Source organism: Alosa alosa, chromosome 7, assembly GCF_017589495.1.
Source record: "Alosa alosa isolate M-15738 ecotype Scorff River chromosome 7, AALO_Geno_1.1, whole genome shotgun sequence".
Classification (NCBI taxonomy): Eukaryota; Metazoa; Chordata; class Actinopteri; order Clupeiformes; family Clupeidae; genus Alosa; species Alosa alosa.
The window spans coordinates 14,264,927-14,277,345 of record NC_063195.1 but is presented as its reverse complement, the minus strand read 5'-3'; the positions used below and the strand labels follow the sequence as shown (position 1 = coordinate 14,277,345).

General features: G+C 38.8%; 1 protein-coding gene across 1 annotated transcript in view; it reads left to right on the top strand.

Moving 5' to 3' along the window:
* Window positions 1-12,419, top strand: part of LOC125298407 (complement C3-like) — a 42,020-nt gene that overhangs the window by 15,308 nt on the left and 14,293 nt on the right. The window contains 10 exon segments of the mRNA XM_048249119.1: window positions 3,022-3,234; window positions 5,206-5,266; window positions 5,551-5,637; window positions 6,255-6,458; window positions 8,104-8,179; window positions 8,507-8,669; window positions 9,284-9,379; window positions 10,339-10,489; window positions 10,945-11,108; window positions 12,211-12,369. Coding sequence (XP_048105076.1) covers window positions 3,022-3,234; window positions 5,206-5,266; window positions 5,551-5,637; window positions 6,255-6,458; window positions 8,104-8,179; window positions 8,507-8,669; window positions 9,284-9,379; window positions 10,339-10,489; window positions 10,945-11,108; window positions 12,211-12,369 — 1,374 coding nt within the window.

The following is a 12,419-nucleotide window of genomic DNA, read 5'->3' as shown; positions in this document are numbered from 1 at the left end:
TATAGTATAAGTATAAGTATAAGTATAAGTATAAGTATAGTATAAGTATAAGTATAGTATAGTATAAGTATAAGTATAGTATAGTATAAGTATAAGTATAAGTACAGTATAGTATAAGTATATGGAGTATAAAATTATGGTATAGTATAGTATAAGTATGGTATAGTATAAGTATAAGTATAAGTATAATATAAAGTATAAATTATGGTATAGTATAAATTATAAATTATATAGTATGGTATAAGTATAATTAATAAGTATGAGTAAGTTCTTTCATTATGTAGATGACAACACAGTTATTATTGTTGTTATTAGTATAGTATAAGTATAAGTATAAGTATAGTATAGTATAAGTATAGTATAAGTATAGTATAGTATAAGTATAAGTATAGTATAGTATGGTATGAGTATAAGTATATAAGTATAAGTATAGTATAGTATAAGTATAAGTATAAATTATAGTATGGTATAAGTATAAGATAAGTATAAGTATAGTATAGTATGGTATAAAGTATAAGTATGGTATGGTATAAGTATAAGGTATAAGTATAGTAAAAGTATAAGTATAAAAGTATAGTATAGTATAAATAGTATAAAATTATAAGTATAAGTATAAGTATAAGTATAGTATAGTATAAAATTATAATTAATAAGTATGAGTAAGTTCTTTCATTATGTAGATGACAACACAGTTATTATTGTTGTTATTAGTATAGTATAAGTATAAGTATAAGTATAAGTATAAGTATAGTATAGTATAAGTATAAGTATAAGTATAAGTATAGTATAGTATAGTATAAGTATAAGTATAGTATAGTATAAGTATAAGTATAAGTATAGTATAAGTATAAGTATAGTATAGTATAAGTATAAGTATAAGTATAAGTATAGTATAGTATAGTATAAGTATAAGTATAGTATAAGTATAAGTATAAGTATAAGTATAGTATAGTATAAGTATAAGTATAGTATAGTATAAGTATAAGTAATAAGTATGAGTAAGTTCTTTCATTATGTAGATGACAACACAGCTTTTATTGTTGTTATTAGGATAGTATAAGTACAAGTATAAGTATAGTATAGTATAAGTATAAGTATAAGTATAGTATAGTATAAGTATAAGTATAAGTATAGTATAGTATAAGTATAAGTATAAGTATAGTATAGTATAAGTATAAGTATAAGTATAGTATAGTATAAGTATAAGTATAAGTATAGTATAGTATAAGTATAAGTAATAAGTATGAGTAAGTTCTTTCATTATGTAGATGACAACACAGCTTTTATTGTTGTTATTAGGATAGTATAAGTACAAGTATAAGTATAGTATAGTATAAGTATAAGTATAAGTATAATATAGTATAAGTATAAGTATAAGTATAGTATAGTATAAGTATAAGTATAAGTATAAGTATAGTATAGTATAAGTATAAGTAAAAGTATAGTATAGTATAAGTATAAGTATAAGTATAGTATAGTATAAGTATAAGTAATAAGTATGAGTAAGTTCTTTCATTATGTAGATGACAACACAGTTATTATTGTTGTTATTAGTATAGTATAAGTATAAGTAATAAGTATAAGTATAAGTAAGTTCTTTCATTATGTAGATGACAACACAGTTATTATTGTTACATTGCTGCACTCAGCAGTTGTTCTTCACAAAATCCCAAAGGACTCTATGAAGGTAATTCAATTAAGTTTATTAAAACGACACTTTATATTACTGTATTCTGTACAGTATACTGAACACCTGGGCCTTAATGCACTTGAAGGGTCAACTGAGAACAAGCAAAGATAATGAGCACAGTGCACTATGTGTGTGCTAATGCTAAGATGTGCAAAGATAATGAGCACAGTCCACTATGTGTGTGCTAACGCTAAGATGTGCAAAGTAATTGTGCCGATACCATGGGGAGGATCCTACAGTACGTGCAGGCACAGTTGTGTGAGCTCAAATGCTCCCACACACCAAACAATAATTTCAGTCCAATGCTTGTTGCTTTGTTCAGTTTTTCCTCAGCATAGTCTTTCTATGTTTTCTTTCTTTTTGGACAAAAAAAACTGAGAGTACCGTTAAAGTTAGCAGAGGCCGTACACTCTGGTGCACAACAATGTTCGTGATATTGTTTTTGTTGCCTTTGGAATACAAATTTGTTGTTACTAAGGCTCATGTTTATTTCAATCTGTCAAGCGGTCAGTGATCAGGTAGGCTACATTAAGTGAATGAGAACCCCTCCCCCTTTATTTGTCACATCTGTAGTGGGTGTGTAGGGAAATGAGAAGTGTATCTTAGGGTTGACAGGGCCTGCATACAGATTGTCCCCATAATCTATTTGGTAGCGTCAAACAAGAAGAAACAAGATCTGAAATATCCAACAATGTTTTTTTTTTTCACCCTGTGATAATAAATATGATGTAACGTAAGATTACATGGTAGCAGTAATATTACATGAAAACCAGTCTATGACTGGTTGTTGTTTGATTCTGGACTTGCAATTCAACATTGCAGTGCAGAGTATGAGCCTATCCCCATAGTCTGTCCTGTTCCTGCCATATGTGTGTGTCTGTGTGTGTTGAGTTGATAGATACGGAAATGGAGATGTGCTAGTGAGCGCTAGCAGCTTGATTGCTAGCACGCTTGACTCCTGATCCGAGGTGCTGCTGTTTGTGTGTGCGAGGCCAGGCAGGTGCAGGGCTGAGTGGTGCGGTTCAATGCAGGTTACACTGACAGATATGGGGAATGAGTTGGTCCCCATCGTGTTCCGTGTCCCTGCCATAGGTAGATATGGAGAATGAGTTGGTCCCATAGTGTTCCCTGTCCCTGCCACAGGTAGATATGGAGAATGAGTAGATATGGAGAATGAGTTGGTCCCATAGTGTTCCCTGTCCCTGCCACAGGTAGATATGGAGAATGAGTAGATATGGAGAATGAGTTGGTCCCATAGTGTTCCCTGTCCCTGCCACAGGTAGATATGGAGAATGAGTTGGTCCCCATCGTGTTCCGTGTCCCTGCCATAGGTGCGGGTGGAGCTGTTGGAGACGGAGCACGTGTGCAGTGTGGCCTCAAAGAGGGGCAGCTATCAGACGACAGTGGAACTGGAGGGCATGACGTCACGAGACGTCTCCTTCATCATCATTCCCATGATTCTCGGCACCCACACGATTGAGGTCAAGGCGGCGGTATTCGACGCATTCTACGGTGATGGCATCAAGAAGGAACTACGTGTAGTGGTGAGTCCTGGGGTAGCGGAGGAAAAACATGACAAACACATCATGCATGGGTGTGATTATTATTATTATTATTATTATTATTATTATTATTATTATTATCAGTAGTAGTAGTCATAGTAGTATTAGTATTAGTATTAATATTTATTATTATTATTATTATTATTATTATTATTATTATGACCGCCGCGCAGCGAAGCGATCATATAGGTTTAGTCAGATTTCTTTTTTTTTTTTTTTTTTTTTTCGCATGTCCAAATTTCCGTCAAGGATTCCTGGGACACTGTAAGACCGGGGTACACGAAACTTGGTGGGAATGTAACCCCACATGGATAGCATGGAACCTCCTTTTTTCGTTTTGATCTGTAGCCCCCCCGCTGGACTGGACCCCCCGAAAGGAGGGTAGGGCAGACACAGTTTTCTGTGAATATCTCGAGAACCGTAGGGTTTAGGAAGACCATATTTTTTTTGTATGTTGATCTCAAAGGGCCATGTCAACCCATTCCATAACCACTCATTTCATGTATAGCGCCACCTAGTTAAACACAAAAAAGTAAAAATGAGGTGTTGTAATCGCAGGTATCTGTGACCTAACATAGTCAAAACTGCACGAAATTGAAAGTGTAGGATCATTATGACACCCTCTGAATGCACGCCAAGTTTCGTGGAATTCCGTTCATGGGGGGCCACACAATAAATTAATTTATGTTACTATACACCAACTGGCCTGTAGGTGGCCGGAGACAGTTTTCTGTGAATATCTCGAGAACCGTAGGGCCTAGGAGGTCCACCTTTTTTTTGTATGTTGGTCTTAAGGGGGCATGTCAACTTATCCCATTACCACTTATTTCATGTATAGCGCCACCTAGTTAAAAATTAAAAAGCAAAACATTAGGTGTTTTCATCACAATATCTCTGGTTGACATGGTCAAAACTGCATGAAATTGAAAGTGTAGGATCAGTATGACACCCTCCGAATGCATGCTAAGTTTCGTGGACTTTCGTTCATGGGGGACCTTACAATAAAATAATGTATGTGTACATTTAGTGACCGTACACCAACAAGGATTCCCGGGACACTGAAAGACCGGGGTACACGAAACTTGGTGGGCATGTAACCCCACATGGAAAGCATGGAACCATCGCTTTTCGTTTTGATCTGTAGCCCCCGCTGGACTGGACCCCCCGAAAAGAGGGTAGGGCAGACACAGTTTTCTGTGAATATCTTGAGAACCGTAGGGCCTAGGATGACCAATTTTTTGCGTATGTTTGCCTCCAGGGGTCATTTTAACCCATTCCATATGCACACATGTGCATAAACAGATACACACGCACACACATACATTCACAGTAATCCTACGTATGACACATACTCAAACAGTAGACATATATATGCATGCATGCACATGCACACACACACAGGCACATAAACAGGAAAACACACAAGCACATGCACATGCACGCACACACACCCACCCACACACACATAAACATGAACATGTACACGCACACACGCACACATGCACACAAAGAATTACTCAGAATTATGAACAGGCAAGATGGGGGTGGGGTTGTATAAAATGTATATTACATGTGAAATCTATGAACTAATCATGTTTTGGTACTTGTTGTCTAGCAGATACCAGTGAGAATTGAGTGTGAATAATGCAATTCAGTGAGACAGTTAGAATCATATATGCCTTTCAGCGTGACTTATTTTTGTGGAAAACATGTGCTGGACTGGGCGGCGGTCATATTTTGTACCGCTCTGCGGTACATCTAGTTATTATTATTATTTAGTTCATTGCACAGTTGTTAATTATTATTGACATAACTAATGTGATGTGCCTATTATATGTTCGATATATAATTTGATCTGAGGACTGTGATGAGTGTTTTCTGTTATATGTTCGATATCTGATGTTCGATATATCCTTTGATCTGAGGACTGTGATGAGTGTTTCTGCCTTTCAGCCTGAGGGAGTGCTGACAAAGATCCAGGTCGACACAATTCCACTCAATCCATCTCTGCACGGTGAGTGGGCTGAACAGTACTGTTTTTAAAGTACTTTGTTAAACACGCTTTAACTATTACCTTTTACTACAGTAGTTTGAATTAATTTAACAGTCTCTTTACTGGTTTTTGAAAACTTGTCTGACACAAATCACAAATCCAGAGACATTATTCTAGGTACTTTTCTAATATTATAAGGATAGAGAAAGAGAGAGAGAGAGAGAAAAGAACAATGGTTTTTTTTATATATGCCTTTACATGTGTGTCCTGTGGTTCTAACCACCTCTGTGTGTCTTTGGTAATAGGAGGGGAACAGAGAAGTGAAGTCAAGTTTCAACACCTCCGACGCCAAGTGCCAAACACACCGGCAAGCACACACATACGAGTACAAGGTAATTCAACAGTGTGTACACACACACACACACACACACACACACACACACACACACACACACACACACACACACTCACTCACACTCATACAGCAAGACAACCCAGATAAGGAGAGTGTTTTGGCATATTCCAGATGGGCGTGCTTTGCCTTGGGGCTGAAACATGTTGGTACCTTTTGTCCAGCCTCTAGGCTATTAGATTTGCAACATTTCAACAGCCTTCCTTTTTTGGAAGTGAAAAAGTAATGAAAAAAAAGGAATATGATCTAATTGTTGTCATTCAGAGCAATGAAGCAGAAATGCTATTATGGCATTCATTTATATTACAGGTAAATAAACACTGAATATGTGCTGTAACTATTAAAGCAGACAAGCAAGAAATTCTCTTTTTTCAGTGATGATGAGTACATTTCAGGAAAGTCTCTCTCATGTCATGGATTTTTTATTACCTCTGCGACGACTTTCAGGCATGTGTATGTCATACTGTACGATTAAACCCTGATTCAGTGCTGGTCTGTCCATGTTGATATCTTAATATCAAAAGTCACCAGAAATGTGTAGAACCACAGCTTAATATATTTTTTTTCCTCTTATCCCTTCTTTTTGCCTTGGTGCAGGCCAGGAGTTGAGTGATATTATTGTGAACGCCATCAGTGGAGAGTCTATGGGCTCTCTCTTTAATTTTCCCTATGGGAACGGAGAAGAGAATGTGGTCACCATGGCAATGACCCTTATTGCCACTCATTATCTGGACCGTACCAATCAGTGGGACAAAGTGGGGGTGGACGAAAGAGAAGTAGCAGTCAAGTACATCCAAATGGGTAAGTCCCATAGCCTCTAGATTGTATTGATTAAGGTATCAGGACAATCACTACTATCTTCGCTCAAGTTTGATTTGTTGATGTAATATGTTGTTTTGATATCCATGTGAAGAGTTTGTTTACTTAGAATGGTACTACATTTTGAAGCATGGATATATGAATATGTTGACAAAAACCTGGCTAAACACACAAAAGAGTCTTTTTAGACACTGGTATTAGCAGGATATTGACAAGAAAAGGAAAAGAATGTTTCAACATGAATGTCTTCATCAGGGTAATGGATCAGGGACAGATATAGAGATAGAATCATAGAATTCATGTTGAAATGTTGATAAAAGAAAAATAGGAGTTACACCTAGTGTGCTCTTTGCTTTTTTCCCTGCAAAGCTAAGTCACTCAGTCCAGCAGTTTTGGACTGCAGATTTTGAACAGTCTTGATGTCAGCTTCAGTCTTGAAGGGCAGAGCAGGCTGTACTTCCTGAGGAGGCTGCGCTCCTTCAATGTGTGCAGTAAGCTCCTCAGGATGTTCTACCAGTCTGTTGTTGCCAGCGTCCTCTTCTATGCAGTAGTATGCTGGGGAGGAAGCACAAGGAAGAAGGATGTGTGGCGAATTGACAGGCTGGTAAGGAAAGCTGGCTCTGTAGTGGGAGCTGAACTGGAGTGCATCACTTCACTATCTGACAAAAGGACCCTGAACAAACTGATCAACATCTTGGACAATGAGTGTCACCCACTCCACAGCACTATTGTTAAGCAGAAGAGCCTAATCAGCTGGAGACTTCGCTCACTGCCTTGCACAACAGACATACTGAGAAAGTCATTTGTCCCCAGGGCCATTGAACTGTTCAATGCCTCACTTAAGGGAAGAGGAGAGATAGACTTCTCTGCATAGTCTGTCTGCCTCTTCACCCCCTCCATGTTTGGTACTGTCTGTCCACTGGCCACTTGTACCACTGTCTTTATGCCTCACTGTTTGCGTGCTATATTAGCACATTAGCACATATGCATAACCCCCCCCCCCTCCATGCCACAGCCGAACCACACTTATACATTTTCTTAAATAGTTAAATATATAGATAGATATACTTTACTTTACTTTATTTCTGCATTGTTGCACTGTTGACTTACTCATTTGCACTATCACCATGACCACTATCACCATTGCACTACCACCATGACACTCATTCACACAGAGCACCTTAGAGCACCTTACCATACCTTACTATGCACAGAGAATCACAGGCTCAGTCCCTGCCTCAGTCATTGCAAGCGCCTCTGATTTATTAATCACCACTATGTGGATACTGTTTTTAGAATTGATTTTGATTAAGTGTTAGTTAGTATAATTTTAGTTTGTATTTTAGTATATTTTTATATATTGTATTAAGTGTTAGTATAATTTGTATTTTAGTATTCTTTATCTTCTACTGTACTTACTGCTTAGTTGTGTTTTTATATTATGTACTTTAATTACTCTTTCTGCTGTTACAAAATGTGTTTGTGTTGTATGTATGCTGCTGAGACCTTGAATTTCCCCTGGGGATCAATAAAGTATCTATCTATCTATCTATCTATCTATCTATCTATCTATCTATCTATCTGATGTAATTGTTTATGCTGAGTTTCCCCTCATTCCCTCGTTCAGGCTACCAAAAGCAGCGCAGTTTCCGTAAACCTGATGGCTCGTATGGAGCGTTCCTTAAGACGCCGAGCAGCACCTGGTGAGCCGCTCCCCTTTATAGACTTCTGAAGTTCGCCTACAAAAAAGGGACCCAAAGCTGCCATCTTTGTCCACATGAGGATATCCGGATCTCCTTATTTGGGCAAAGATGGCAGTTTTGGGTCCTTTTTGTAGGTAAACTTCAAGGGTCTATATCGATTACCTTTTTTCTTCCTGTCAGAAACTAATGTGACAAGCCTACAGGATTAAATAATCTCGTTCTACTTTTTGCCAGAATGTAGGCCATTTTCAAATGGCCTGTGAGAAGATGACAAACCGTTTAACAATTTGTTTCTGTGTTGTCTGCCATTTACTGCCTTGCATTTAGGCTCACAGCCTTCGTGGTTAGAGTGTTGTCCATGGCTGATGACATCATCAGTGTTGATGAGGAGCTGGTGTGCAGCGCCCTCCAGTGGCTAGTCCTCAACACTCAGCAGGCGGACGGGTCCTTCAGAGAGTATGCACCAGTCACGTTTGTCATGGACAGCACAGTGAGTTGAGTGGCATGGTAAACGGCCAATCTCCTTCCTAGGGGCTCAACTTCCCGCTCCAAACCCCTTTCTGCCTAAACACAACAGCATAAAGTTCATAAATGTAAACGGACCATGCTTAGCATTATTCCTCTTATTAAGTCATACATACATTGATATTCACAAAAGATTAGATTGAAAAAGCCACTGCAGTCATTCATGCACAAAAATACCAAAATTATTATTTAGGATTCAGGTTCATTGACATTAGCTCCAGCATGTATCTAGTTATATATCAAATAACACATATCTTGGTTATTACATCAAGTACATTTCTGCAGTGCATATAAGTCTTATGTACCATTGGGACTCTTCATTTTACCTAAATTTTGACAGAAATATAACCATTGAAATATTACCTGTTCCCTTTTTCCTTTCCAACCTCTATATTTCTCTACAGAGTGGAAAATCCTCTTTTCTATCTCTTGCCTGCTTGCCTGTCTAGCTTCTCTGTGAGGAAACAACCGACACTACACAACACAATACAAGGACTTCACAAGTTCAACAACCTTCATAAAGGTTTCTCTCTCTTCCCCATTTAAACAAGCGCTTAATGAATGGCCTCTAATTCGCAGGGCAAAGTGTATGGGAAAGACTCTGATGCCTCTCTGACGGCGTTTGTGCTCATTGCCATGCAGGAGGGCAGGAGATTCTGCACAGAGCACATGAGTGTGAGTGAGACCTGATTGTCCTCATTTCATGATTTGTCCCCTCAGGTGATAGTACTGTCTATCAGCATCAGTTTTTTATTTATATTTTTATTTAGATAGATAGATAGATAGATAGATACTGTAGATAGACAGATAGATAGATAGATAGATAGATAGATAGATAGATAGATAGATAGATAGATAGATATAGAGATAGATAGATAGATAGGTAGATAGATAGATAGATAGATAGATAGATAGATAGATAGATAGATACTTTATTGATCCCCAAGGGGAAATTCAATTGTTTATTTAAAAGGGACAACGCACATTCATTTAAATTTTTTTGTTTACACTCAAAATGGATCAGAATTAGGAAAAAAGCTTATTTTCATTGTCCCTTGGCAGGTCAACACAGCATCACATTACATTAATACAAATAATGCAAGAAAGATAGAAAGCAAATTAAGAAGGCAGAGAAAAGAGCAAGGGACCGTAAAATAAATAAAAAATAAGTACAATACAAAGAAGGGCAGTGCATAGGATAAGGTAAACCAGCTATTGATGATTGCAATATTGATCGTTTTTAATCCATCTCTTGAGTGTGGTTTTAAATGATAGATGGTGCTTTCTCTGAGTTCAATAGGAAGGCTGTTCCAATAATTTGAGGCCCGTATTGACAAGACTGTTTGGCCAAACTTACTACGATACTATACAACACAGTCTCCTCTGGTGGCTGCCCTAGTTGGCCCGCCACTGCTGTTCTTCTGTTGTATAAAGTGTGTATATGTATATAGTGTGTGGACAATCAATTGACGTGGTTCAAGTTCTCCTGCCAATAATACAATAATAATTTCCAGTGGAAGCACTTGAAACTAATCAAATCTGTTTGAGGACAACAGTGACCAGTGAGAAGATCAGAGTTGTATGGTTTGCTGTGAACGCAGCCATTAACCGTTTGGTTTGTCTTATTATTACAGAGTCGACTGGTGAGTATGGGGAAAGCTTCCCGGTACCTGCATCTGAGAATCCTTACACTAAAGAACCCATATGCTGTGATGATAGTCTCCTACGCCCTCGCCGACTCTGGAAAACTTCACAAAGACATTCTCTTTCAACACGACCTAGATGGTGAGTGGAAAACACTGGTATCCAGGCTACACGCATGGTACAGACTATGGAATACAACCCTAGCGGCGCCCTTGTTTAGCGCCCTTCATGCTTATCTGGCACCCACATTAATAATTGTGAGCTTTTCGCTGATTGGCTGCCTTGGGGCCAGAGACCCCTCATAACAGGCTCCAGCAACTACCTGAATCAGGGGGATCGGACATATGGTTTGCGTCACAGTCTATATTTGGCATCAGTCTGTCTGGACATTTTTAAGTGGTTATTTCAAATCTCCTACATTTGCAAATGAAGGATTGACAATAGGTTCATGGTAGCTTTGTGGCCATGCACCGAACTCTCCATATTCAACAAAAGCCAAGATAAAATAATTTTTCCATTCCATGTCTGCTCTAAGGCATTTCGGCTTTGGCTCTATGCAAATAAAATAAAATTGAATTGATCCGGTCTTCCTACAGATGGTCCGGTGTGGCCAGTTCCTGGCGGTCACCGGTATACTCTGGAGGCCACAGGCTACGCCCTCCTGGCCCTGCTGCGGATGAGGGAATTTGATCGGGCCGGCGAAGTCGTGCAGTGGCTTAACTCACAGAGGAGGAAGGGAGGAGGCTACGGCTCCACACAGGCACGTTCCTATTCCCGTCTGGATTAGACATAGACAGTTTCACACAGGCACGTTTCTATTCCTGTCTGGATTAGACATAGACAGTTTCACACAGGCACGTTCCTATTCCCGTCTGGATTAGACATAGACAGTTTCACACAGGCACGTTCCTATTCCCGTCTGGATTAGACATAGACAGTTTCACACAGGCACGTTTCTATTCCTGTCTGGATTAGACATAGACAGTTCCACTCAGGCACGTTCCTATTCCCGTCTGGATTAGACAGTTTCACACAGGCACGTTCCTATTCCCGTCTGGATTAGACATAGACAGTTTCACACAGGCACGTTCCTATTCCCGTCTTGATTAGACATAGACAGTTTCACACAGGCACGTTTCTATTCCCGTCTGGATTAGACATAGACAGTTCCACTCAGGCACGTTCCTATTCCCGTCTGGATTAGACATAGACAGTTTCACACAGGCACGTTCCTATTCCAGTCTGGATTAGACAGTTCCACTCAGGCACGTTCCTATTCCCGTCTGGATTAGACAGTTCCACTCAGGCACGTTCCTATTCCAGTCTGGATTAGACATAGACAGTTTCACACAGGCACGTTCCTATTCCAGTCTGGATTAGACAGTTCCACTCAGGCACGTTCCTATTCCCGTCTGGATTAGACAGTTCCACTCAGGCACGTTCCTATTCCAGTCTGGATTAGACATAGACAGTTTCACACAGGCACGTTCCTATTCCAGTCTGGATTAGGCAGTTCCACTCAGGCACGTTCCTATTCCTGTCTGGATTAAACAGTTTCACTTCAGATATACCTCTCTGTGCATGCACTTTTCTGCACCATTACTTTAAAGGTAAAAAATTAGCTAAAATACATCACATTCACACATTAGTTCATAAGATTTGAGCTAAACTCACGTTAGTGCATCACATCGTATAATTTGAGGCTAAATAACCATGTACTGTTAATGCTGTACAGCACATAGTAAAACTCAGGAATCTTCCTTCTGTCATTAATAAAACATCATTGATCAATTTTTTTCATTGACTGAATTACTGAGCTTATCTGGAGACCATCATTTCATTTGCCCTCCTCCGGTCTGCAGTCCACCATGATGGTCTATCAAGCTGTGGCCGAATACAGGAGAAGCATGCGAATGCTGCATGAAGTCAATTTAGAGGTCAACATTGATGTGTCCGGTCGCAGCAAACCCATCAAGTGGACGTTCAATAAGGGAAATGCCTATGTCAGTCGCTCTGATAAGGTAGCCACAGAATTCATTCACATTTACACTCTTACACACACATGCCTAAC